Source organism: Calonectris borealis, chromosome 2, assembly GCF_964195595.1.
Source record: "Calonectris borealis chromosome 2, bCalBor7.hap1.2, whole genome shotgun sequence".
Taxonomy (NCBI): Eukaryota; Metazoa; Chordata; class Aves; order Procellariiformes; family Procellariidae; genus Calonectris; species Calonectris borealis.
This window is the reverse complement of record NC_134313.1, coordinates 6396082-6410392: the sequence shown is the minus strand read 5'-3', so window position 1 is coordinate 6410392 and position 14311 is coordinate 6396082. Positions and strand designations below refer to the sequence as shown.

Genomic DNA, 14311 nt, shown 5'->3' with positions numbered 1-14311 from the left:
TACAGCCCTCCTCATTACACAACAACAAAGCTTTAAAACACAACCCTTGCACCTTAGAAATGAGGAGCCAAGTTGAATGATCCTAAAATATATTGTGGACGCTTACAACCACATAATGCAGAAGCCACTCATATTTTTGTGGGCCCTTAGTCTTTCCTTAATAAAGTAACAGGTGGTAATATTGGGGAGATGCAAATAGCATTCACTTTCTTCCTCATGGCCAGCATTTTAGCCTGGGTGGCTCGATAATGTTGCAGAGAGAGAGAGGGAGGAGGAGAGAGATACTAGTTCCTGCACATAGGGCAGGGACTGTGACAAGCTGGTCCTTCGCAATAGCAATGCAAGAACTACTGTCAAGGGTGGTATACGGTATTTAATCACAACATCTTTGCAAGTCAGGAGCAAAATCTATTACTTGCATTATTTAGGAGATAGAGAAGCTAAGTAATTTGTCTCAAATCATCACATTTGTACCAAATTGTTGTCAAAGCCTAGATTTAAATAGCATCATCCCCAGCTCCCTGAGACTGTGACAAAGTCCTGCCTCGGCTGTATACAAGTCTCAGACCACTACAGCCAGGGAAAAGGCGCACACACCTGCAGAACTCTTCAGCAACCTGCCTGCAGGAGTGGGACAGCCATTTTGGGATCTGTTAAAGAAAACCTGCTGATGCTGTGCTGGGATATACACTGTTTTGTATTCAATCAAGTATCTCCTGTACCCCAGTAGTGTGCCATGTTAGCTGGTACAGATATCCTCACCAGTGCACAGACCTTGTCAAGGAGATGAAAGACAACGGGATGTTGCTGCAGGGTACTTTTATTATTATCATCATTGTCCTTCTGCAACCTCCTCACAACAGTCATGACTCTGCCATTCTTCAAAACAGCCCATCATTATTTAAGTTGTCACAGATTAAAATAGAAACTTGCTATTTATATACACATGGAAGCATAAGGAAACATTTTCTGCAGTTTCAGTTGGGCACATCTGAGCATTAACGTGCCCATGTTCTTTCATGTTATCAGAAAACACATCTCATCATCATCCAAAATTTCTGCCTGCAGACAGCAGACCAAGCCTTGCCAAAAAAACCACAACACATTGCAGAGGATGTCTGACCTTTCAAGACCCAAAGATTTCTCCTTTCCCCTCTCACAGTGTTTTTGATGGGATGCAATTAGTTTATTCACCAAACAGGTATAAATTCAGTGACTGAACTTACAGAAGTGAGTCAGATGGAAATAGTTTTGAATACAAATTGTTCCCAAACATCTTTTTAATCACACAGATGGTGAAACTGGGAACCACCAACACCACCAACTTTCACCTCTTCAGCAATGTTGTGAATCTGTTTTATTCCAGTACAAGTGTTCCCTTTAAGTCATTTGTCTCACAGCTCTATTTGTAACCAAACACAGAAGGAAAATGTGTGTATGCTGAATGTCCACATGTGCATATCAAAGAAGCTTGCAGAATATGTAGAATAATACAGAGGTTGCACTGTGAAACTTGAAACAGAGATCACAACCACTCTCCTACCCTGTTATCTAGGAAGAAGAGTCCTGAGGAAAGTAGCCTATATTTAACATCAGCTCATGACTCAGACAATCTTGCTAAGGATAACAGATTGTGGCTAATCCTTTACCCTAGCCTCAGGAAATTTTGTAAAGTGTGACTGGGAGGCTGCTACCTAACCTATGCATATCTAGTACCGCTGAGCAAGGCACAGCACAGAAGCAGCACATGGTTTTCCAGGTGACTTATGAAAGCTGTGCATGACCTAGTGAATAACACTAACTTGCAAAAATGCCAGTTTAGAAGCTACAAGAAAAGAATTTGGAACACGCTTAGTCTAAGAATGACATAAAGCAGCAACAGAGAAGCTCAAATGCAAGTCTGGAGCAAAGATACAAGATGGCCAGAGTCTCCTGTATGCCAAATTGACTCTTATTTCTCAAAATCAACTCTTCAACTTACTCTGAAACTATTTTCTTTGTTGTTGTTGTTGTTGTTTTTATTGAACAAATGAACTAGCACATATTACTGACCTTTTGACCTTTAGGACCTTCAGGGCCAACTGGACCTCTCTCCCCCTAAGACAAAAAAAACATGATTAGTCAGACTGATCTTCTCATTATATAACAGAGCAAGGGGCCCAATCCCACAGCAACTGAGGACAACAAAAAAGTTTTCAGGTTTTAGTGGAGAACAGACTAAAAATTACATGCTCTCAAGAGCAATGACAGTGAAACTGGCTTCTAAGTCCCAGTCACTACCAATACAAGCAAGCACACTACTTTTAAAAGCTTGTGCTTGCTTATGAGATTTTTTCACTGCGCCTATATTTACCTCCAGAATCTCTTCCTTTTTATTTGAAGAAGGATGCACGTAACTGGGCTGGATAAGAATAACCACTTTGTTTTCAAGGTTGTTACCAGGACTACCAGCATGATCAAAATCACTGAATTAGGTAAAGAGAAAACACCTGGAAAGACTGCCATTACCTCTACAGACATCCCACCTGTCAATACCACATGCCTGGCTCTTTCTATGAAGTGCTTTCCACCACTAGGTCTTAAAGTGCTTCACAAACAAATACTGCCCTCCTTATAACTCACTTGCACAGTGTCATACCCCTATTTCCAAACCCATCCAGCATGTCTCAAATGAAACACACTCATCTCAACACTCACCTTTTGTCCAGCAGGACAGGAGCAGTTGAAAGTCTTGAGGTGGCCAACTTGCTCGTTGCCAACAGTGGGCTTCACTTCCAGGGGAGGTGCTTCTGTCAGGACCGTGACCTGGCACTACACCCAAACACTTAAGGTCATGATGAAGCCTTTGATGCTAGAAAGCTTGCTCTTCCACCCGCTTTAGAGAAACTGCATAGGCATTACTGGATAATGCACAGCTAAATGAGTCGTAGTGAGGAATGAAATCCCACAAAAGCTACTCATTCAAGCAATAGGGAAAAACGTGGCAAAATGAACAATGAATCTCTTTAACCAGGATCGAGGGGAGAAAAGTGAAAGGAGAGTGGAAATTTCTAATGAGAGCTGGGCATAGGAAACTAAGCAGCAACTGGTACTGTTTTAGCTTTTCCCAAATAAAACCAGTGGGAAACGTGTTGAATATTTCATGCTGAATATTTGTTGTTCCATCATCACTTCAGGGTTTTGTTTCCCCTGACAGTTTGACAAAGAAAGAGTAACTTGGAAACTTCAAATTTCTCATACTCATCCCTCTGCAGTGATCCTCTTCTGGCGCTGCTACATTACCAATTATATAGTTAGGTTTCATTCACCATCATTAAAAAACTGATAATCCCACACTGTCATATATTCCCTGATTTATGTAATAGATTTCAACAAAAAGTGTTCATGTGAAAATGAATAAATGACAAAAAGAAGCTTACTGGTCCAGAGGGAATGTCACAGCAGGTCTCCAGCTCAGCATGCCGAGAATCACAGTAAATAACCATCCGTTGAAGATCAAACTAGAAGACAAAGTGAGGCAATAGTCTCAGAAACAGTAAATTATTAAAGACTGCATGTTCTTTTGCTTGGATACAAACAGTGCAGAGAAATACAAACAAAAACCCGATGGGGCTAAATTCATAGTGATTCTATGGATCCTGTAGTCAATATCTATCTCTCTCTGTATCAATAATGGTCCAATATCTCAGCGTGCTTCAAGAGTGCTGAGCTAATGAGACCGGAATATGCCTATTAAAATTCTGGTGCAGGTTTTCCTACAAATAAGGAGGCATGCTAATCCCCGTGTCCTGGCCAAATTTCTGTCTGAGAAGACATATTCTGACCACCTCCATTCTTCCTAGAATTTCATCTAGACATAAAGTTTGTTTTTCTCTTGTGCCTTGCATCTTCTGACCATTTACCCCTGCGTGAGAAATGCTATTAGCACATTTAATATGCACATTCCATCCATTTTGCACAGCTAAGAAAGATTACACAAGTCTCAAAACACCAAACAATCACGCGTAAGTTATACTGGGTTAACACTACTACTGGACAATCAGGTCCAACCTGCAGGTCTCAACTTCGGTTCAACTGGACCAAAAGTGATTTAATATCAGGTATCTTTTCTGAGGAACTGAGAATATATCATGACTCTCCTGAGTTAACAAGCTTTCTTTTTTTCCCCATCTGTTCCTATCACAGGTGGAAACATTCATAATGCCAAGATCAGACTGCAAATGACCTTTATGTGTGTGGTTCAGTACCCAGTCTGACAGTATTTGTGGATGACTTTGTCTCTGATTTTAACTATAGAACATTCTAGGACTAAACAGAAAGATGAAATTAATTTCTCATTTTTAATCCCTATTACAGAAATACTGACAGTCTCACATAGGAAAACAGTAAGTCATGTACATAATGAGATGCCAATCTGTCTTAGCTATGTAACACAGGTAACGTTTCAGTGATGTTGCTTCAGGAAAAGGGTCAATTACAATATAACCTCCAAAACCCCATTCACATGCTGCAAACCCAATGCTGAAAGTTACCCCAGCTCTAATCGGCACACGCAGTACTTACATCAATGGGGACGCTATCATACAAGCGTTTGCCAATCACAGTCTTTCCTTGAATGTCAATGTTTTCCCTGTCTTCAATAGGCAGCATCTGCACCAGTCTGCAGTCTATGTAAAGTGAGACAGCCTTTGACTGAATGCTGAGGGCAATTTTGTGCCAGCTGCGGTCAAAAAGGTCACTGACTCGTGCATTTCTGAAGACCACTCTCACGGCATCCTTGGTGAGCCCAATGGCATTGTACTCCACAGCTTTGTTCTCTCCGTCCAGTCGGATCGAGACCTACGGGCAGACAGAAATGATTTTGCTAGTAAAGTACAAAGCCTCCTCCTTCTTCCTGCCTGCCTTCCATTGTGACTGACACCCCAAAGTCAGGGATGGTACAGGAGGTGGTGAGAAGCCCAAGCAAAGAGCAGAGGACAGAGTTTTATTTGAGATATGAAATTGGACAGGGAGCCTACACCTATTCTAGTAAATAAGATGGGGCAGGGCACAGGCTTGGTGCAGACCCATGACCATCTAAAGAATTCTCTTTTGGATACAATCCTCGGCGTGGTTTCAGCACATGCCACCTTGGTGCCTCCCAGGCAATGCTTGGGCATGGTTGGGTGGTAGCACATGTCAGAGGCATCTACCCAAAGGTAGATAGACAAAGTTGAGACAGTTTTGGATCCCTCTATCCTGTGCACTCCTCCACTACTTCCCTCTGTGTGCTTTGTGCTCTTTAGTACCCATCACATGTTCTCAACCGTCCCATGGGCATGGACAAATCCCTCATTGCCTGGTATGAAACCAGTCTGCTGAGCTGTAGCACTACCCACACTTTATTTCAGATGCTTTGAACAGAAAACTGAAACACACAATAATGATCATGCCTTAGACTCAGAGGAGACCTAGGACCATGTATTACACAGTGTGGACACAGCCAGGCCATGCCTCTTAAAGGCAGTGCCAGAGACTGGTTCCTGGCCTAATCCAGTTAATTAGAAATAGAAGACATGATACCTAGGAATACAGGAACCTTAGAAGGGTTTAAGAACAGATGACCTCAAATGTCTTCCTTTCTGACTAAAATAATCAAGTGTAACACAAGAAGTGAGGTCCTAAGTGACCATTCTTAAGCAAAGCATTTTCAAGTGAGGGTAGAAAAAAAAGTCCATTTTAATTCTGTATTAAATCATGTCACTCCACTTGATCCCTGCAGAATCAAAATCCCACTGCTGCCTCCCTCCATCTTTCTCCCTCTACCTGTCTCTGCCTTTCTCCCCCCACAAGCCATTCCTAATAGCATCTTGCTACGCCCGCCCGCCGTGTTGCAAGCTATGGGGCAGGCAAGAATAAGCTTTTGAAGACATTATACTTTTAGTTCATTTACAAATTGATTTCTTCTTTTACCAAAGTCAGGCAGTTACCAGCAAGCAGCAGGGAATGGAGCAAAGTGCAGAGCCAGGGGAACACCAGTGTGTCCACAAGCTGCGGTGCTGGAAGGAGTTTGGCCACATCGGCACCGAGCCGTGTCTGATGTAAGCAGCCCAAGGTAGGCTGACTCCAGATCTGACCCAACATCTCCATGCAGCTGAGCACCATGCTGGCTGGAAATGCCAGCTCAGATCAGCGTTAGCTCAGAAGCGTCTGCAGTCTGTAAGCTGTGCAAGTCTGCAATGTAGTGGCCAAACCGCTACTGACTTTACATGATACAAGGCTCATGAGGCTCTAAGGTACTTCTGGCATCACAATTTAAGGCACTTTTGAAAATATTACTGAGACTCTTGAGTGCTTTTTTTCTCTCCGCACCTAAGCAGTTCAAGTTTCCAGCTGTCTCCAAGAAATACTGAGTGATATACACATTCTCACACTGCAGGAATTAGGAATACATGTAGCACAGTAAATCATGTTTCATTTAACAAAGTGCGGCTGATAATAATTTTCATATGAACCTTTTACCATTGCCTGAAACTCAGTTAGCTAAGTCCTCAAACCGCACCTATCCTTCACTGTGAGTTCCCAAAATCCTTTCAAATACCAGTCCCAAAGCAACAATACTGCGTTATATGGCTATGTGAGCCCACGCCGAGAGCCCAGTTTAGAGTCATGGGTAATGCCATCAGTACCGTGTTTGTACTGAGCAGAAAAACATACAGCCCATCCAAAGCACTCCCTCCTCAAGCACATTCAAACCCCTAAACTATAGCATGCTGCTAAAAACATGCTATATAGGAACAGACAGCCCTTTATTATACCCTTACTGTATTTTTCTTCTGAGAACCTGAGAGTAGTTGACAAAAATTATTAGAACAAATTCTGCAGCAGCCAGGACTCAGGCTTGTGGAGCAATAATAGGTGTTAAATCCACATCCTAAGTAGGGAACCCATAATGCCTTTGCATGATATCTAGAAGTCCGTGCAAAAACTTGACATAGCTCACTGCTCTGTGGTACATTTGGGTTTTTCCAAACAGGCAAAATATTTTCTCTAAACAGAACCAAGAACCACCTGAACAAAACAACCAAAAACCCGAAAGTGGTTTCAAGAGCAAGGATGGTACATTTTTCTCCCCCTTTCCAACTAGTACATCTATTTGCATGCTAACAACAATCAAGGTCCATGCAAACCTTCCTCCAGGGTTTGAATTAAAGGTTTTCGGCAAAATGAACTGAAAGACATGCAAAGGGGTTTTTACTAGTCCACAAGGAAAAAGGAGTGGGAGGTTAAGGCAAGAAAGTTGGTTCATGCAACAAAAAAGAAACAAGGCTGCTCTTGCTGGCTGCAAAGGGCCTCGTACCTGTGGTATGCCATACTTGTCAATAATCTGCCAAATATACCAGTCTTCTTTTCTGGAAGCCTTCCGGAATTTGAAGGTAGTTACAAAGGCATATTCATCAGGCAGACCCTGTGGAAATACATCCCTGGCATGGGGAGGGAAAAAGAGAGCAATGTATCAGGATTAGCAGTGAAAAGCAGAACTTCTTGTCCCAGCAACACTTCCCAAAAGTATCACATAGTTCCTACAAAATCTGCTGTATTTGGCAGCCTGCAGAGAGATGAACATGAGCTTATGCCCTCCAGGTGGTTCTGTCCTTGAGGAGCCCTTTTTGGAACAATGGAGAAGCTCTCAAATTAAATAAGAAATGGTGAAAATCTGTAGTCTAGTATCCATCATGTGAAAGCAGTTGTTTTTCACCTGATGCTTCAGTTCATGCAATCTATAAACCATTCTGCTGTTCTCTAGATACACTAGAGACCTGTGACATCTGGCAACGGGCAGGCACACCTGAAACTCTCTATAAATATACAGTTATAGCAACAAATATTGTAATATTTGCCCCAAAACAGGCACTACACCTCATGCTTGCCCAAGAAGATGTTCCTTGGCTGATGGCCTGGGAGAACAGAAGAACCTTCTCAAATCAAACATTACAAACACATTAGTTAGTTAGAAATTTACTCAGTGTGACGCCATGATCCATGCATAAGTCTGAGGTAACCAAAACCAGCACTCCAACTACCTCCAACCCTTTGGGATCCAGGGGTCAAATTCAGAGACAACTACAATTTCTACATTAATAACTTTTTATGGATTTATCTTGTATGGACTTTCCTGTCTCCCCTTGAACTCAGGTAAACTTATTACATACACAACATCCTTTTGCAAGGAAACACATAGCTCTGCTACCCACTGTATAATGAGCCTCCCCTTGTTTCTTTAGGACCCAGCTCAGTTCTTATAAGGGACAACACAATGAACCTATTCTTTTTCTATTTTTTATGCCATTCATGATTTTGCAAACTTCGCTTATAATGCCTCTAAGCCATCTCTTTTTCCAGCTGAAGAGTCCCAGTTAACTTCATTGTTCCTCATGCCCAAGCCAGCCTGTTCCTCTGAACATTCCTAAATAGGCCCTTCCTAAATATCATGTCTTTGCTTCCGGACATCTGAGCAGTCAGGCACAAGGACCCATTAGAAAACAAAACACAACGGCAGCAATTAATGAAGAGCAAAGCAACGAAGACAGATTCTCTTAAGAAATATTTGACATAGTCTATCACTATGCAGAAACTGGCGCAAAGGCACACAAAACTAGAGGCTCTTAATAGTGTTTAAAGTACAAATCCTCAAAATTTCCAAAACACTTTGTTTTGCAATTACAGCAAAGGTTGAAAGACATTCTTTCCTAATGCCAAAATATTCAGTCATCTTTTAATCTGTGCTTTGAATTTCCTATCTTTTTAGCCAAGTTAAAAATTCAGAACACTGTGGTTTCATCCACTACTGTGGCTTTTGTTATATAAAACGTCCATGCAGGCTATCCACCATTATAAGCTGGTCTTCCCGCTGGGGACACAGGCACTCTCTGAAGTCTTCCAATACAAGAGAAAACTGAACCAGGCTCCCAGTAGCTCCTTTACAAAATCATTCCTTTAGGAGAGCAGACAAGGCTGTCTCACTTCTTGGTACCAGCTATTCACAAACTAGCCCTCCCTGGTCACAGATCCACCTCACCCCAGCACCCCTCTCTCCCATGGCACACAAATAGCCAGGCACTGCCTCCCTTCATGACAAAACAAGAAGTGTGTCAGTTGCCACTGTTGTGACAGAGTTGCCATGGAGAATACAACTGGCATGATTGGGACACTGAAGGCCACCAAGAAAGTCTATGGGATGCTTGGCGAGAGAGAGTCGGGTCAATCACATCAGCCCTCCCAACAGGGCACCCTGCCAGGTCCCCTTCACCATTGACATGTCTTAGTGCAAATTTCCTATCACATGGCTCTGTACACTCATTGTGTCCAAGTTTGTCAGAGAAGAAGATGCATGTTTCAGTTTTTAACATCCACCCCTTCAAGAAACTTCAGCAAGGTGGCAATGTTGATAGTTGAAAAGGCATTGCTTATCGCCCCATCCTCTTGAACAAAAACCATGGATGTTTCTACATGAGAGTGCTGCCAGTGGGGGCACTTCCCTATGGCTCAGCTCCTCAAACTCTGTCATTTCAGCATACATGGCTAATGCATTTACCTTCACTCACTCCTCACCACCTACCGTCACTGTCACAACTGGGTTTAATAAGTTCCCTCTCTTTCCTGTCCTTTAGGATTCTGACTCGCATTTTAGGCACACACAGTGCCCAATACAGAATATTGAACTACTTTCCTAGCTACAGCCCACCACCAACTCCAGCCTCCTACTGAATGAAAACCAAGCAGAGAAATGGTTCCTCAGTTAACCCAGTGGTGGCACGAGGTAGTGGAGTAACAGCTCTGGGGATGCTTTGCTCTCCTCCTGATCCATAGCATTTTTGCTGTCATCACATCAACAGGAGCCAGACACATGCTTTCAGTGCTGCCTTTCCCTAATGGTTTTTCAACTCTGCATATGCAGGTGTGCTTCTTTCCAAGTATCAATTAAAGGGAGTGGCTGTGACTGTGGCATCGCTGCTTTGCTGAGCAGGGAGGTATAGGAGCATGTGGTTGAAATTAATCCCCCAAGATTGAGTCTTGGGCCTGACAATCTACAACCAAATCTGGAAGAGCTAACTGCTGGCCTCTGTGCTAAGATAGTCTTTCTGGATACCTCTGAGCTGGGAATAGGAATATCACCATGCGATCTTAAATTCAAAAAGGGTTTTCAGCTGCTTAATGCCCACAGAAATAACTGGGAGTTAGGTACCTAAATTTCCTTGTGAATCTGGCCACACCTCATCACACAGAGGCTGACAAATGGCCCATCAGGTAGATTTAAACTGATAGAAACCTATAAGGACCTATCACCCTCAACTGATTTTTAAAGGTGCCAAAGAACTCGCTGCAAGTTCCTGACAGAGAAAAGCTTCATGCAAAAGTGAATTTAAAGACACTCTCATTGCTCTGAAGATATGATTAAAGCCATTTCTGAAGTCCTTCGTTCATGCATCTTTTACGAAGATGCATCACTGCATAAATAACAAAAACTGTTTATGAGTTTTTGTTTATTTCCTCACTAAAAAGTGATCTCCATCTAGAATCTCAGCTTTACTTAGGAATCCAAGGGCAGGAATTGCTGTCCCCAGAAATGTTTTATTTCCTTCTTTCACTCAAGGCTGAATTGAACTGATGATCCATATTATGGAGCTTTGCTGGATGCCTGGTACCTACAGGGAGCACTCTGCCAGCTCCTTGGCCTATAATTCTGACAACAGGATGGATTGCAGAAGAGGCCATTATAAAACTTCAAGACAAGAGAATCCCCCAGTGCTGCAGGTTAGTCTAAGGGTTGATTAACCCAACTCCAAGGTCAGGTGAATCACAACTTCTACAAAGAAAAAAATATAATAACCAAGCAGGAGATTCTCTTAGCCATTGCTCATTTTCACAATATAGCCTCCTTCTTACATGCTTTTGTTTGACATAAACACCTACATCTGTGACAATCAGCATGAGATCCTACATCTATAAGAATAACACAATGGAGAAAAAGAAGAGTATCAGTTCTCATTTCAGACACTGAATGTAACTACAATTAATAGGGTGTCTGCATTTGGTGAGGAAGGGCATAATTAATGTATTTGGGAAATTTGACCACTTCTACAACAGCTAAAACCCACTAATACTCAATGTAACTCATTGACTATTAGTGGTTTTCATGTCTGAAACAAGGCTGGAGAAAGCCAGTTCTTGTCCATATGCATCACATCACCAGGAGGATCTCAGAATGATAAAAAGGGGAAAAAAAAAGAAAAGGAAAAAGAAAAAGCAAGGACTGTAGAAGGATTGTCACAACACAGAACCAACACCACCCATACATCCTTGGCAGACATTTCTTTGGCCTCTACTTCAGAAACCTCAGTGATGGAATAGATAAAGCCTCCCTAGGTAATTTCTTCCTGTGTTTCACTATCCTACATGCTACAAAAAAAGTCTATCCTAAATCTCACTTGCTGCAGTTTAATCTTCCCGAAATAACTTTTTTCCACAAGGAACTATGCGAACAAGTTGTTCTCCCCTCTTGGCTGCAGCCTTTTGTATGTTTACCAGCTCTCCCCTCAGTCTTTTGTTCTCTAAAAGACAAAAAAAGCCTTCAGTCATTCCACCTCAGCCATGCTTCATCTCCTTTACCTTGTTAGAAGTAGGAGACTATATTCACACTAGTAAATAATGGTCAGAGTCCATTTGCTAGCCATGAGTGAAGTTCAACTGAATGCTTCTTTCCCAAAGAGAGTGATCGTATCCAAACTGCCTTTGGGGAGCAGTCTCTGGCATGCTCCATCCTCTACACCAGGCCCACCAGGCATTGTCTGAGATAATGCTGCTTGACATCAGCCAAAACTAACTTGACATGAGCACACAAACAGGTGAAGAGCACACATGATACGAGCCTAGAGCTGGGGGCCATGAATTCACCCTGTTTCTTTGGTTAGTAAAGAAGAAGCATACAAGGAATTCCTCAGGTGTGCTCCTAATAGACATTCTCCTACTAACTTGAGCACATTTGGACAGACACGTTTCTTCTAGATGACAAGCACTTGTCTGGCAACAGAGGTCACGAGATCAGATAGGGGCCACAGCAAGATCCTTCAGCTGTTCAGCTGGGAAGGCTGCTCTCACCACTTCCTTAGAGCAAGGAGCCGTGTCTCTCATCCCTGACTTCAGCACAGCATCTTGGCCTTTTTCCAACTCCAGCACCATGAGAAATTGTGGAACAGGTCACAGACCAGGCCTAACAGCTGCTTCTGGTACGGGGGAAGAGTGGGGGAAAGGGAAAGACGGGGCCAGCAGAGTGGGAGAGGGTGCAGCACTGAATCACAAATCCCAGATTCGTTGAGGGTGGAAGGGACCTCTTGAGATCATCTAGTCTAAGGAAGGTTTTCCTTGTGTTCAGATTGAATTTCATGTTTTTGATTTGTTCCTATTGCTTCTTGTCCTGTCACTGGATACCACTGAGAAGAGTCTGGCTCCCTCTTCTTTGCTTCCTCCCCATCAGGTATTTATACACATGGATAAGATCCCCCCCAAGCCTTCCCTTCTCCAAACTGAAGAATCTTAGTTGTCTCTGCCTTTCCTCATATGAAATATATGTTTGGGAAGAGGTAAGGAATAAGGAAGCGTTCAACAGGCTTCATGTTTAGCGTAGGAGGTCTTGGCAGCTTTGGGTAGAATTTTCTTCTCTGGGGAGCAGAACAAATGATGAGCCCAGGTCATGAACTCATGGAGAAACCCAAAGCAGGTAACTGAAGTCAAAGTTGATGTGAGGAGCCAAAGTCTCCAGACAAACACATCAAAAAATGTGCCAAAAAAAACCAAGACTCAGAAACAACACTGTACCCTTATAAAGAGCAAACAGATCATGACTAGAAGCTAGGCCAAGCATCAGGAAGTTCTATGAGGTGGCAGCTGGGATGAGGATCAAGCCAGGCTGGAACCAGATCAGGCAAGAGAAAATTGAGGGATAGACATGGCAGGAGGAAGGCTCTGGAGTCAGTACTAGGTGAAATAGATGGAGAACAGAACAGGATAGTAAGCTAAAAGCTTGGCATTAGCCAAGAAAATAGTAACGAGAAACAAGCTTGAGTTCCCAAAACCAGACATCTGGGGCACAGCTTTGGCCAGAAGACCAATTGAGGAGCCATAAGCAAACAGTAGGACAGCCGCCGTTACCTGAGGAGTGGGAAGAAGCACCAGCCAGATTTAGGGACTAGTCTTCAGCCAGCTAGAGAGATCTGTAAGTCCCTCAGTGACCAGTACATTGATTGCGACCACTTTCCTGGCTGTTGTGCTTGCTTGTTCACAGAACCATCACAGGATGCCTCATCACAAATGGGAAGAAAGTTCATAGTTGTAGGCTCCAGATTGGAAGATGAATAGGCACATTTCCCAGGGAGCTAAGCTGGCACTCTGTAAAAGTACTAGTGCTTATATAAAAGGATACAAATCCTTTAAGCAGATAATAAAGTGAATTACATATATTACTCAGTTAATGATTTTGTATCTAACTATGAGATGTTGCTATCAGTTGCTAAATGTTACTCGAGGTTATCTGCAAGACAAGACAGACGTTTTTGTTGTGTTTATTATTCCAGTTATCAGTTTTGTGCAGCTTTAGAAGATTGCATTTTCTGTGAGCAATGACCCTACATGCACCATCCCAGAATCCTGACATCCAAAGGCTAAAATGAACCAAATATGCAGACACCTTCCATGGTGATATATCTGTTTGGGTTCATTCCCAAACCACGGGAGTATGGAAGTTAAAATACAAAAGGCTGAAAATATAAAAGTTCTTCTTTAATTCCGTGTTTCAGTTAATCATTCAAAAGGAAGCTTAATCATTTCAATATACTAATTAAGGATGTTTGTCCTGGTTTTGGCTGGGATAGAGTTAATTTTCTTCCTAGTAGCTGGTATGTCCTGTGTTTTAGGTTTAGGATGAGAATAATGTTGATAACACACTGATGTTTTAGTTGTTGCTAAGTAGTGTTTAGGTAGTCAAGGACTTTTCAGCTTCCCATGCTCTGCCAGATGCACAAGAAGCTGGGAGGGAGCATAGCCAGGACAGCTGACCCAAACTGGCCAACAGGGTATTCCATATCATATGATGTTGTGCTCAGTATATAAGCTGGGGATAGTTGGCCAGGGGGCAGTGATAGTTGCTCGGGGACTGGGTGGGGATTGGTTGGCAGGTGGTGAGCAGTTGCATTGTGCATCACTTGCTTTGCATATTCTATTATTATTATTATTATTATTATTATTATTATTATTATTATTTTACTTTATTTCAATT

At 42.5% G+C, this 14311-nt stretch overlaps 1 protein-coding gene across 1 annotated transcript in view; it reads right to left on the bottom strand.

Moving 5' to 3' along the window:
- COL22A1 (collagen type XXII alpha 1 chain) overlaps nucleotides 1-14311 on the bottom strand; it is a 213554-nt gene that overhangs the window by 136609 nt on the left and 62634 nt on the right. Inside the window, exons 5-9 of the mRNA XM_075141117.1 lie at nucleotides 7340-7463; nucleotides 4564-4839; nucleotides 3420-3500; nucleotides 2698-2811; nucleotides 2053-2097 (exon numbers count right to left, since the gene is read on the bottom strand). Of these exons, the coding sequence (XP_074997218.1) occupies nucleotides 2053-2097; nucleotides 2698-2811; nucleotides 3420-3500; nucleotides 4564-4839; nucleotides 7340-7463 (640 nt within the window). The remainder of the gene's footprint in view (nucleotides 1-2052; nucleotides 2098-2697; nucleotides 2812-3419; nucleotides 3501-4563; nucleotides 4840-7339; nucleotides 7464-14311) is intronic.